At 47.1% G+C, this 12,817-nt stretch overlaps 3 protein-coding genes across 3 annotated transcripts in view; 1 reads left to right on the forward strand and 2 right to left on the reverse strand.

Moving 5' to 3' along the window:
* LOC135823884 (uncharacterized) overlaps positions 1-12,817 on the reverse strand; it is a 189,783-nt gene that overhangs the window by 106,807 nt on the left and 70,159 nt on the right. The gene's annotated exons all lie outside the window — the stretch shown is intronic.
* Positions 604-12,817, reverse strand: part of LOC135823872 (uncharacterized) — a 33,197-nt gene continuing 20,983 nt past the window's right edge. The window contains exons 16-18 of the mRNA XM_065336730.1: positions 9,780-9,896; positions 1,838-1,914; positions 604-1,245 (exon numbers count right to left, since the gene is read on the reverse strand). Coding sequence (XP_065192802.1) covers positions 1,146-1,245; positions 1,838-1,914; positions 9,780-9,896 — 294 coding nt within the window. The 3' untranslated portion in view covers positions 604-1,145. The remainder of the gene's footprint in view (positions 1,246-1,837; positions 1,915-9,779; positions 9,897-12,817) is intronic.
* LOC135823873 (uncharacterized) lies at positions 6,648-8,542 on the forward strand. The gene has a single exon (XM_065336731.1). The coding sequence runs from the start codon at positions 7,070-7,072 to the stop codon at positions 8,009-8,011; it is 942 nt and encodes a 313-aa protein (XP_065192803.1). The 5' UTR covers positions 6,648-7,069; the 3' UTR covers positions 8,012-8,542.

Raw genomic sequence — 12,817 nt, forward strand, 5'->3', positions numbered from 1 at the left:
CCGTGCGCGTGACAGCTTGTGCTCTTTTCTGACTCCACTGGATTCATGTAGCCTGTTCGTAATGCCAATTGAATTTCAAAAACATTTTGTTTACTTTGAGCAGGTACTTGTGCAATGCTGAAGGACGCCCATTCATACATACCCGGATAGTGTTCGGAATGGTAAGCCTGGCCCTTTGCTATCAGTACTCCCTAGATGTGATGATGGTTGAAGTGTGATATCTGGCAGGCTGGGGAACTCCAGGATCCAGGTTCCTCACCCACCCACATCCACTTAAGCACGCATGCCAACCATGTCCACAACCTTAGCTTAATCCTGATTGTTCGTGGCACAGCACTCATGTGCAGGATGATTGCTGCACACAGCCCTACTTAATGTATGTGCAGTGAAACCTGTCTAAGACGACTGCTCAAGGGATCTTCAGAACATGGTCTATTACCAGGTGGTCTCTTTATCCAGGGTCAGTTGACTGGAAATAGCATGTCTTGGTCCTGGTTTCGGTGGTCTTCCAGGACAGGTGGTCGAATTATCCGAGTGGTCGCCTTGACAGATTTTACTGTATTAAAAATTAGTCCTTGCCAGGCTATGCCAGCACACATCGGATCCAGGACAGAAATAATGATTTACAACAGAAAATATTTTCAACGTTATTGGCTTTAAAACTCCATTACAGTTCCAATCAGACCGGCAACTAATGGTTAGCACATGGGTATACACTGTTAAACGGTTCTGAAAGAAAATAGATACAACTAGCTACAAATAGTAAACTGGTCTATAAAATGATAAAGTGGTTGAGTTCCTCGTGCACATCTCCCCTGTTCGAACCATTCGAAGTCGGGCCCAAATTGAAGAGGGGAGAACCAAAGATATGAATTGTGCACTCGGGCAATATTTCTCAAGTCAGCACAGAGAACGCCTAAACTAATGATCTGAAACTCAAAACCTTGTCCAGACAGTTGAAGGGAACAATGTGCCATTCGTCACTGGTAAATATTGTTAAATACAGAAAGTATAGCTCTATGATTAGTTCGGGTGACACTCCGGCAATTCCAGTCAACATGCATCTATTGAATTAAAGTCTTGTTGACAAACTGTGCTCCTGTTGTGTGCAGAAGAGCTGCAGACATGTCAGCTTCCCCTGCTGGTCAGCTGCAGCAAGATTTCTCCTTTTTCTTGACCGGTGTCTGGCCCGGTGACAGTGTGAGCAGGTCGGTGATAATCTCTTCTTCAGCGGAGTACAGTACCCTGCAGTCAGAGAGCAGTGGACGTGAAAACTCGTAAGAAGTACAGTCGTTCACACACTTTACACTCTGAACTGCAGCATTGCTCTGAAAATCACAGGTACTCGGACTAGGACAATGCGTACGCAATCAAAACATCCTGTCGCTCTTCGTCTTTCCGTGTATCAATCACTAAACGACCAAATACCGAAGGCATTGAACGCCCAGACATGCATCTCCTACAATCTGACTTTGTCACCAGCAGCATAGCCTGGCTGATTCATGGCATGCCTGGGATGCAGGCGCTGGGGCCAAGTTTTTTGCCCAACCAGTGTTTACTGCTGAAGGCTGACAGCAAGCATATAGAGAGTAGAAGTGGTGGACGGCGCAGTCAACGTGGTTACGTTGGCTGTGCCATGCCCTACGCCTTTGCTGACTGACATATTCCCAACTCACTCATGTGGCCTGATAGAAAGCATGCAGACTCAATATTGCTATGGAGAACCATGTTGACAACACCATGCCTTGCACCTCTGCAAACAGACTCCTAACTCAAACACTCCACGAGCTGGAACATAGCACGGTCATTCAGGTATATTTTGCAACAGTTGACTTACTTTGCCATTTCGATACATGTTTCCAAGACTCCATGGCCACTCTTTGCACTGACTTCTGCAAACAACGCGCCAGCTCTCTGAAGGACAGGATCGAGACAACAATGGAAAAGCTTCCTCATGATAAACCGGGTGTGTAGCTGGATCAAACTCGAAAGAAATGCTGTCAGAAATATTGCGCAACCACAGCTTCCGACCTGTCGCGAACGCGATCGTAATTTCCATAATTATCACTTAGACATAAATTTGTAGTGCTAGAGCCTACTTTTTCTGACCTTGCCGCGCTCCTTCCATATTCTGAATGGCTATAGGCATGCGCAGTATGGTACGCGCGCATATTAGGCATGCGCGATCTTGACCCGTATAAATTAGGCATGCGCGTTCCTAATCAGGCTCTCCTTTTTATGATCACCAAGATTGACCTCGTGTTCTTATGGCTCTTGTGTGAATCCAAGTTTGCAGGCAGCTCGCCTTTTTAGAGCAAGATGTCATGAGTGGATTGTTTGTAGTGCAACTGGCATGAGTATTGTTAGATCAGGGTCACAGTAGTAGTCGCACGGCGACATTTTTGGTGCCGAAACCAATACTGATGCCGGATATGGTGTGAGACCGAGAGCAGATATGGCAGAACCAGACTCCATCAACGCCCAGGCGAAGACGAAACGGAAGGTGCTGCAGGCCCACGTGAAGTTCTTGAACCAGCGCTCCGCTGAGGCCAATACATTGCTGTCTGGCACTCCAACTCCGGACGAGATAAGTAGTCTGATTACTGTATTTGCTTCTACGATAAAGAAAGGCGAGGAATTGTTCGACTTGTTTGCTAATGTGGTATACGACTTTGAGGCTACAAAAAAGGGTGATAAAGAGAAAAAGAAATACGATGAGCAGTATGTCGATGTGGTTGTGGAATTAATTACGGAATGCAATGATCTATTGGCACAGTTACGAGGAAAGTCAGCACAGTGTAAAACAGCATCACCAGTGGAGATCATAGATCTGACGAAGGTCATGGAAGCCAACACGAAAACACAGGCAGAAACAGCGAAGCTATTAAACCAGTTTGTCTCAGAACAAGGTGCCGCCAATGGCACTCCAGTCACAGTATCAAGTTCAACGAAGCTTCCTGTCCTAAAAATACCTGTGTTCAATGGCAATGTGTTGCAGTACCCAGAATTCATTGACATGTTTGAATCCACTATTCACAATAATACCAAGCTGTCCAATGTGGAAAAATTAGTGTACTTGAGAAATCACCTGAGCGATGCAGCACTAGATACCATAACGGGCATTACCTTAACGGGCAAGAATTATGCAGCAGCATTAGGGCTCCTAAAAGAGCGATTTGGAAAGCCACAAGTAATTGCCAACATGACGTATCACAAGCTTGTTGCCATTAAGCCACCAGTGAACACATCAGTAGCGTTGCGTAAGTTCCAAAATGAAGCAGAGGCGCACTTGCGATGTCTGAAATCAGCTGGTTCAGACATCCAGCAAGAGATAATCGTACCGCTACTGATGTCAAAACTGCCAAAACCGATAATCATTGATATGGAGAAAAGAAAAACCGGTGATAATTGGTCTGTGGGCAAACTACTTACGGTCTTGGGTGCATTAATTGACATCCTTGAAGCAAGTGATCACATGGCATCTGTACACTTCACACCTTCTAATGGGCGGGTACACAGGGAAACAAACCAAGAGGGTATGGCCACCAGTTCCTTACTAATGAATCAGACCACGCACAAAGGCCCGAAATGTTGGTATTGTGGAGGGTCACACTACACGGATGAATGCCCAACATATCCAACGTATGAGAAACGGAAAGAGAAAATCACAAATGAATGTTTCGTATGTCTGAGGAAAGGACATAGTGCAGCGGATTGCAGAGCTGGTGCACGTACATGTTACCATTGTGGGAAACGCGGGCATCACCGGTCATTATGCATGAAGAAATTTGATCCACAATCCAGGCTAGATCCAAAGGCACGAGAATTCAAAAGTGCAAAGCCAACCAATGTTCAATCTTGCAATGCAGAGCTAGTGCCGCCTGTGGCTGACGTACATGCAACAAATGAAGTTTACTCCCAGAGCAATGTGGTACTAATGCAAACAGCAATGGCAGAAATCCAGAATGGTGACCACACTTGCAACGCACGCATCTTGTTCGACACTGGGTCGTCCCGTTCATTTGTGCACAGAAATGTCACTACCTCACTACACAGTAAACCAATTGGTCAAGATGTTTTGGCAGTAGCCGGGTTTGGTTCCAAGACCAGAACTACTCGCACTTACCCCAGGGTAGAGTTACAAGTCAAATTGCGTGATGGATCCTTCCAACCGATATCTGCAAATATCACTGACCACATCTCTTGTCCAATGAATATGGCTCCGTTAGATTTGTCGAAACATCCAGCCATTGCAAAATTGCCACTAGCTGAGCCCCTTGGCACCGAAAGCACCCAGGCTCCGATTGACATACTAATTGGGAGCGACCAGTACTTTGAATTTGTGGGTCTGGAGCATTTGAAGTTGGGAAATGGGATTGTAATGCTTGACACGAAACTGGGTTTCATCCCGACGGGTAAAGCAGACCAACATGATTCAAGGCCAGATATCCATGCAATGTGCACGTCTGTTGAAAGCGAAGTACAACATCCAGATTTCGACCTACAGAAATTCTGGAAGCTAGAGCAGATTGGCATAGATGAAGATAATGGAGTCACAGATGACACCCTAGCGTACGACAACTTCAATGCAAATGTTGAGTTCATTAATGGTCGTTATGTAGTGTCATGGCCATGGAAATTAGACCCAGAAACTTGCCTACCAGAGAACTTTGATTTGGCCAAAGGTAGATTGAAATCTCTCATGCACAGAATGGAAAAAACACCAGAAGTACTCACGAAGTATCACGAAACGATACTGGGACAAATGGAAATGGGTGTAATTGAAGAAGTCAACGACTCTAGCAGCGAACTACGCAGTGACAACAACAATGGCAGTCACACTGACAACAACACAGAGAGCAGCGTACATCACTACATACCACACCACTGTGTAGTCAAGCCGAGCAGCACGACGACGAAGATACGCGTAGTGTACGACGCATCTGCCAAGACGAAGGAAGGCAACAAGTCACTTAACGAGTGCATCCACAGAGGCCCAGTGCTGCTGCCGGACCTTTGCGGCATCCTCCTTCGCTTTCGTTTGAATCCCATAGCAATGAGCAGTGACATCGAGAAGGCATTCTTGCAAGTCGGCTTACATGTCCGTGAGCGCAATGTCACACGCTTTCTTTGGGTTCGAGACCCCAGCAAGCCTCCCAGAGGTGACAACATCGTCATCTACAGATTCTGCCGCATCCCCTTTGGCGTAATCGCAAGTCCATTCTTGCTTGGTGCCACCATACGACACCACATCAGTTCTTCAGAGAACATGCAATCGCAGGCTGTAGAGAATAACACTTACGTCGACAATGTCCTCGGCGGAGCGGAAAGCGTAGAAGACGCAGTAGCGTACTATCGAGAAGTCAAGGGCATCTTCGCTGATGCATCAATGAATCTACGGGAGTGGGCGACAAACTCCGAGTCCCTCAAGCAGCAGATCCCCGAGAGCGATCGCGCAATCGCTCAACTCGTCAAGGTCCTTGGTATGGAGTGGGACACAAACTTGGATGAGCTAGGGCTCACTCCAAACCCAGCTGAACTCAAAAACGTTCAGACGAAGCGGCACATGCTGAGCGTGTTATCATCGTTCTACGATCCACTGGGAATCTATTCGCCAATCGTATTCCGCGCGAAGGTTCTACTTCAGGAGATCTGGAAACTGAAGTGCAATTGGGACGATGTCTTGCCAGCAGCTATTCTTACAGAGTGGCATGAGATAGCTCATGACTTATCCACAGCCAGCCAAACCAGAATACCAAGACTTGCGAGTTTCACTTCCAACGTTGAACCAAGGTATGAGCTCCATGTTTTCTGTGACGCATCAAAGGCAGGCTACGGAGCTGTGGCGTATCTACGCACTATCTCGACGAACGTGTCTGTTCGCTTACTCTTTGCCAAGTCTCGTGTGGCACCGTTAAAGGAAACCACAATACCGAGGTTGGAGTTACTCGCAGCCACGCTAGGTGCTCGAATGATCAACTTCTTACGGAAAGAACTCCCTCTTCAGCTCACTACGTACTTGTGGTCAGATTCTCAATGTGTGCTAGGATGGGTGAAAGGGAAGGGCAAGGATCTGCCGACGTTCGTAGCACATAGGGTCGCAGAAATCCGCCGCAATGAAGACGTGCAATTCTGTTATGTGAACACAAGAAGCAATCCTGCGGATCAACTCTCAAGAGGCACCACGACTGCAACCCTCCTCAAGAGTAATCTGTGGTGGACAGGACCCGAGTGGTTGGCGGACATGCAATGGGCACCGGATACTGATTCTTGTCAAGAAGAAGTCGTTCACGCCGCTTTGTCGGGGGAGGGTCCTGCGGAGCAACAGGCGAGCAACCCCCCACCGGCTGGTATTCGTATTGAGAAATCATCATCCTTCGCGAAAGTAATCAGGGTTACAGCATGGGTACAGCGTTTCATAAAGTCAGCAAGAAAGTCTCGTCCAACATCACCATACTTATCGGTTGACGAGCTTCAGACCGCGGAAATGCTTTGGCTGAAACATGCGCAAGCCACTGATTACTCAGCAGAACTGGAAGCCATCAAGAACAACAAGAAAACCAAGAGCGACTTAATGTTCAAGTTGGGTCTCTTTATTGATGAAGAAGATGGCCTAATCAAGTGCAGAGGCAGGATGAAGAATGCAGAACTGCCATCAAATGCTAAATTCCCGATTCTCCTCTGCGGAAAGAGTGCGCTGACGAGATTGATCATTTCCGATGTACACCAGAGAGTTCTCCACGCTGGCGCTAGTCACACGCTTGTGGAATTACGTAAACGCTTCTGGGTGACACGAGGCAGAAAAGAGGTCACGAATGTAGTTAATCAGTGCAAGGTATGCAAACGGTTTGAGGGTGGCCCCTTTGCAATGCCCAAGTTCGCACCTCTCCCCAAAGAACGGGTAACCCGCAGCGCACCATTTGTCAGGACTGGCATTGATTACTTTGGGCCCCTGACTGTTAAAGCCAATGGAGAAAACAAGAAAGTTTGGGTGGTACTGTTCACTTGTCTGGCAACACGGGCGTTGCACTTAGAGCTTGTACTAGATATGACTACTGACAGCTTTCTAATGGCGTTTAAGCGATTCGTCGCTCGCCGCGGTACACCGGCTACAATCGTGTCTGATAATGCTAAACAGTTTAAATTGGCAGACGTCACAATGGAGCAATTGTGGAAATCCATTAATACCAATGCGAATGTATTCTCGACACTTGCCACTATGGGTATTGAATGGCGGTTTATCGTTCAACTATCACCATGGATGGGAGGGGTGTATGAACGCCTCGTCCAGTCCGTAAAGCGAATGCTCAGGAAATCCCTCGGTAAACGAATTCTAAAGGCCGAGGAACTTTGTACACTGCTGACAGAAGTAGAGGGAATTCTGAACAGTAGGCCTCTCACGTATGTGGGTGAGGATTTCAATGGGTTTATCCTCACACCAGCGCACTTCTTGTGCCTCAACAACACTCTAACACTGCCGGGTGAGCAGTTAGATACGAATGATCCAGATTTCTGTGTCAAAGCCTCTGGTGATTTACTTCTCCAGAAGTTCAATGTATGTCAGCAGCAGCTGAATCGCTTCTGGCAATTATGGCAAGACGAGTATCTAGCAACACTGAGAGAGCGTGGCGATTACCAGCTACGACAAGGACGTATTCGTGCCAATGACGAGCCAGCAGTTGACACAGTTGTCATCATCCGCGAGGAAACACTGCCCCGAATTAGCTGGCCAATCGGTCGCATTGTGAAACTGCACGAATCTTCAGATGGTGAGACAAGATCCGCCACCATTCAGCTCCCCACTGGTAGGACAGTCAGACGGTCACTATGTCATCTTTACCCTCTGGAATGTCCATCAACACCAGCACAGGTGAGTAGTGAACCCGAACCAGTACCGGCGACTGAGAGTGCATCCAGTAGTGACGCCACCGGCACGACTCGGCCCAAGCGGCACGCAGCAGCTCGGTTTCAAGAACAGCTAGGTGAGCTTATACGAGACGGAGCAGTTTAGTAACAAGAATGAGTGCACTGGATAGTAAGCTATACTATGATGGTCTGAACATGGTCTGAACACTTGTACATCCAGGCACAAACTCACACATGCATACACACATACACACACACACTTATACACTGTATGTACATACACAGCATGAACACGATTGCCTTCTGATCTTTGTTATGAACATGCTGCTTATGCGAACCTCCTTTGCTACATATACTGCAGCATACATGTTTTATTGGAGTAGTTTAAAAGTAGATTGCCTTATTTCCGAAGGTGAACTTTCAAGATGAGTATTCAGATGCATGAACAGTAAGTGGATCTGAAGATGTAACTAGTGTCAATATATCATGCAGTCAGTCAGTATAGTAACGGTATCATTGAGTCAAGTTTGATACAGCTCTCCCACCAGTACGTCGTTTAGGTACCGTAGATCATTTTCGGCACAGATTTGTATTCATGAATTTCAAGGCTGACAGTATTCGGAGCTATTTACATTGCATGTTCCTTTCTTGACATTCAGTTCATTGTGTAAATATGTTTACTGAATATCATTCTTCATTTCTTCTCGCTGGCCGGAATGTCGCGAACGCGATCGTAATTTCCATAATTATCACTTAGACATAAATTTGTAGTGCTAGAGCCTACTTTTTCTGACCTTGCCGCGCTCCTTCCATATTCTGAATGGCTATAGGCATGCGCAGTATGGTACGCGCGCATATTAGGCATGCGCGATCTTGACCCGTATAAATTAGGCATGCGCGTTCCTAATCAGGCTCTCCTTTTTATGATCACCAAGATTGACCTCGTGTTCTTATGGCTCTTGTGTGAATCCAAGTTTGCAGGCAGCTCGCCTTTTTAGAGCAAGATGTCATGAGTGGATTGTTTGTAGTGCAACTGGCATGAGTATTGTTAGATCAGGGTCACAGTAGTAGTCGCACGGCGACACGACCATGCAAGCCACTGCACCGTAACAATGGACTTGTACGTACAAACAAACACGTACGTGCAAACAAACACGCACGCACGCACAACCACCCCCAACCGAACCCCCCAATCCCCCCGAACCCCCCCCCCCCCCCCAACACACACACACACGTTCCCGCTTTAGCCCGGGACACAACATGTACAAAACAAAGATAACCCTTTATGGACGGATTACTAGCACAGTACGCACCAGAATTACAAAATGTCAGTACAATTTTCAACTTTACCATGTCAAAACCTTGGTGTCCTTCACTTGATTTTCACAATCAAGGGCTCATTGGAAAGCTCTTGACGAGAGCAACGCCAGGGTACCAATCTCCATTATCCAGCCGCCACAAATCAGGCGCGGTAACACAGCAAAGTCGTCTCCAAGCCTGATATGCAAGCAAATTCGTCCCATCACCGCCATTCCACTCTCCTTCATCGCAGAACGCTCAAATCTGTTCGAGACGATTCAAACTTCAGCCGGCTACGTCATTATCATGTGCTCAGTCGCTCAAAGAGCACACGAAAAGGGGTTTTCCCCCAAAATGGCGAAATGATCGATCAAAAATTTGAATTTGCCGAGGTAAGAATACGGCGTGCAATATCTCTGGCGTCCGACATCGTAACTCTTCGGCGATTGTTGCATTGGACAGCTTGGAGTTTCCGCTACCACGTAGACCCTTCGATTGTGGAATTTGCTCAAGAAACGATGGAGTTACGAAGATTTTACCGCCTGCAGACTTTCGATCTTATTAGATCGAAACTCGTACAGTCCGTCCACAAAGGGATAAAACGAAACACTAACCTGTGCCTGCTGCTGGCCTTGCCAGTACGTGACTTGCCGCTTCGGTCGGGTTCCACCATCAGCTGCATCGTACTTGTTGCCCAGGATCATCAGTGCGACATTGCCATCAGCTGCATTCTGCAATGGATATCGAACGAGAAAGAAACAGCTGAGAATCGCATGCTGGTCGCATAGAGCGAAGAGTAGACATGTATCACAAATGTACACAATTCTGTATCCCCCAATTCTGTATCCTATTTCCGAAGAATGGTGAGTTGATGCACAGTCGGGAACTGGCGGAGATCTCGCCGTTTCTCCTGTAATAAGTCCTACATTTACAACTCTCTTGCATGACTACTTCATGGACTTGATAATATGAGCCAGAGCACTAGCGCGCTAAAACATGACCACAGCTTTTTTTTGAAAATGTCGAGAAAATCGAGATTTGAATTCCGCGGCAAAAAATACGAAGTGCAGTGCAACGCGAGTCGCTGTTGTTGTTCTCCTCGGTCGACTGGACTGTTCCGGATGCATTTCTTTGTTGCAAGTAAGTATTAGTTTATTTGTTTGAGTTTGTATTCCATGTTGCGCTGAGTCGCCTAAAACTGATCGTCATCGATGTATCGATGGAACAGCCTAGTAGTAGTAATGTACTGCGGAGCGGAAGAAGACGACATCCTCGCACTCCATGTGCAGGATGAAATATTTTGAGGATTCGGGTCGGAAACAGAAGGAAGACGATGATGGCTACAGCGACGAGTCATTTGAGGGCGACACTTTGATCGAGTGTAAAATAATTGATGCTGGTAGTCCCCCGATCGGCAGTGACGAGGAATTCTACTCTGATGACAACCTGGCAAGCGATTGGCATCGACACTGACTTGGGAGGTGAGTCGGCCGATGATTTGGCCAGAATGGACATCGCTGCACATATCCGGGACAATGCCAGTATTGGTTGCAAGTGCAAAACAATCAATGGACTCTGCTGCTCCCTCAACTTGCTCAAGTTGATAATTTGAGTACCCTTATGCGGAACATCGCTAGCACGAGCAGTAGGCAGCGAAAGCAGTACTCTCTGGCGAGCGGAGAAAACTGTGTGCAGATGGGCTTTGGTGTGGGGAATATGAGTGCGACGTCGAGTATGTTGAGGAAGACTGTGTGCAGCAGTGTATACTGTATATCTGAAAGTACAGGCGGAGTGTGATGGAGAGGACGTGGAGTGCCAACTTCTTCGGCCATCTACAGATGTTGACCGTGTTTTCGCTGGCGCTTCTCCAGTGGTACTCCAAACAGGAGGTATTTCGGACACCCAGCTCAGCTGCCTATAGAAAATTTGGATGTGGCCGAGTACCTGTCAGCTCATGCTATAAGACCCTGGACAGAGGAACTGACCCAGGAAGGATGAACCAAGGGACATATCAACTGTGTGCAAAAATGACAATTCCATTGCTGTACATAGAATTTCACCATTAACAGTGCTGCATATAATACCATTGTAGCAACACTTAGACATGTCAGATCCATCCAAAACTTTCAGACAGCGAACATTAGGTGTGTTTGATCATTTTTGAACAAAAAACTGAAATCGAGTTTTTGGTCTGTGCTCATGTTTTAGCGTGCTCTGGCTCATAATTATGTCCTGGGATGCATGCAAGAGCACACTACACCACACGGTGAAAGCAAGCTAAGACAAACACCTTGCAGCTTACCCCGACTAGGATGCACCGTGCCCAACCTAGGGCACTGTTATCAGAGTCCAACTGCCCGGAAGTACACTTTCTTTAAATGAGTTTTTCGACTTGAAATGTTTCCTAACGGAGGCCATGATTTGTTTTTCTAACAGACCAATGTTTATGGTCCTACGAAAAGCAGTCGTGCCATGTCATGACAGTGGGTTTTCAAATAAGGTGGTCCAAAACTGGTTACATATTCAAAAAGTCCACTTTCGTATGACTAATTACAAGCCTGTCGAGGAGCAGCCCTCCATCAAAGTACTCGGCGTCACGTTTGACCATCAGCTAAAATTCAGCCAGCATATCCGAACTGTTGTAGTCCGAGCAACGCAGAGACTTGGAGCCTTGCGCAAGGCATTTCACTTGCTGACTATTCCTGCCCGGCTTCGAGCCTACAAAGCCTTTGTCCGGCCGGTTATGGAGTACTGCCCAATCGTCTGGATGGGGGCAGCTCCTTCCCACTTGAATCGGCTGGACTGGGTGCAGGAGCGAGCCATCAAGGCAATACATCCGCAATGCTGGCTTCCTAGCCTCATAATTCGCCGCACCATCGCTGCCCTCTGCCTCCTGTATAAAGCCCTTTGCGATAATTCTCCCGCTCTTCTCTCGAGAATGGCTCCACCCCCGACACACCAACCCAGGACCACACGCCTCACCCGCCAGGCTGTACGACTGTCCACCGCGCATCCCCATCAGTTACAGAATGTTCTTCCTGCCAATTCCCGGAACAATGTGAGCCGAGCCTTTCCCCACTCCGTCATCCCAATTTGGAACCAGCTGCCTACCTCTATCATTCCCACCCATTTCACCCAAAGAACATCCAAAAGTTCAAGACAGCAGCTTATCACCATCTCCTCAGAACGAACTGGAACTGGGCCACTCATAGCATACGCGAGTAAGAGGGTACAGTGTCCTACCCTGCTTGGACATACACGTAATCTCTCCTCACGGACAGTCTCCTCTTGAATTTAAAAGTCTAAAAGCGTTCACATCAATATTCAACTTATTCTTTTGCTCACTGAGCAATACAATCTTTCCATTTTCTTTCTTCTGTTTTCTTTTTCAATTTAATCCTCCCCACCCAATATCCCTTTGGTGCGTCCATGGAGCTATGAAGCCGAGACCTCTGGTCGGCGGAGCTTAATGGGCCCCACCACCACACTCCATCATTCACCCCAGTGTCTGGAGATATGTGGATTTTGTAGAGAAAAAAAAAAAAAAAAAGCAGACGCATCGTTGTACAGATCTTCATCAAGTAAAGAAGATCTATAGCCAGCTACGAGGTGAAATATGAGCACGAGCAAGAATTACAATACGCCTCACAGG

This window comes from Sycon ciliatum, chromosome 8 (assembly GCF_964019385.1).
Source record: "Sycon ciliatum chromosome 8, ocSycCili1.1, whole genome shotgun sequence".
Lineage (NCBI taxonomy): Eukaryota > Metazoa > Porifera > Calcarea > Leucosolenida > Sycettidae > Sycon > Sycon ciliatum.

Bases quoted from the DNA above. Each gene is read 5' to 3' on its own strand.
- LOC135823873 (XM_065336731.1), top strand. From the start codon at position 7,070: ATGGCGTTTAAGCGATTCGTCGCTCGCCGCGGTACACCGGCTACAATC.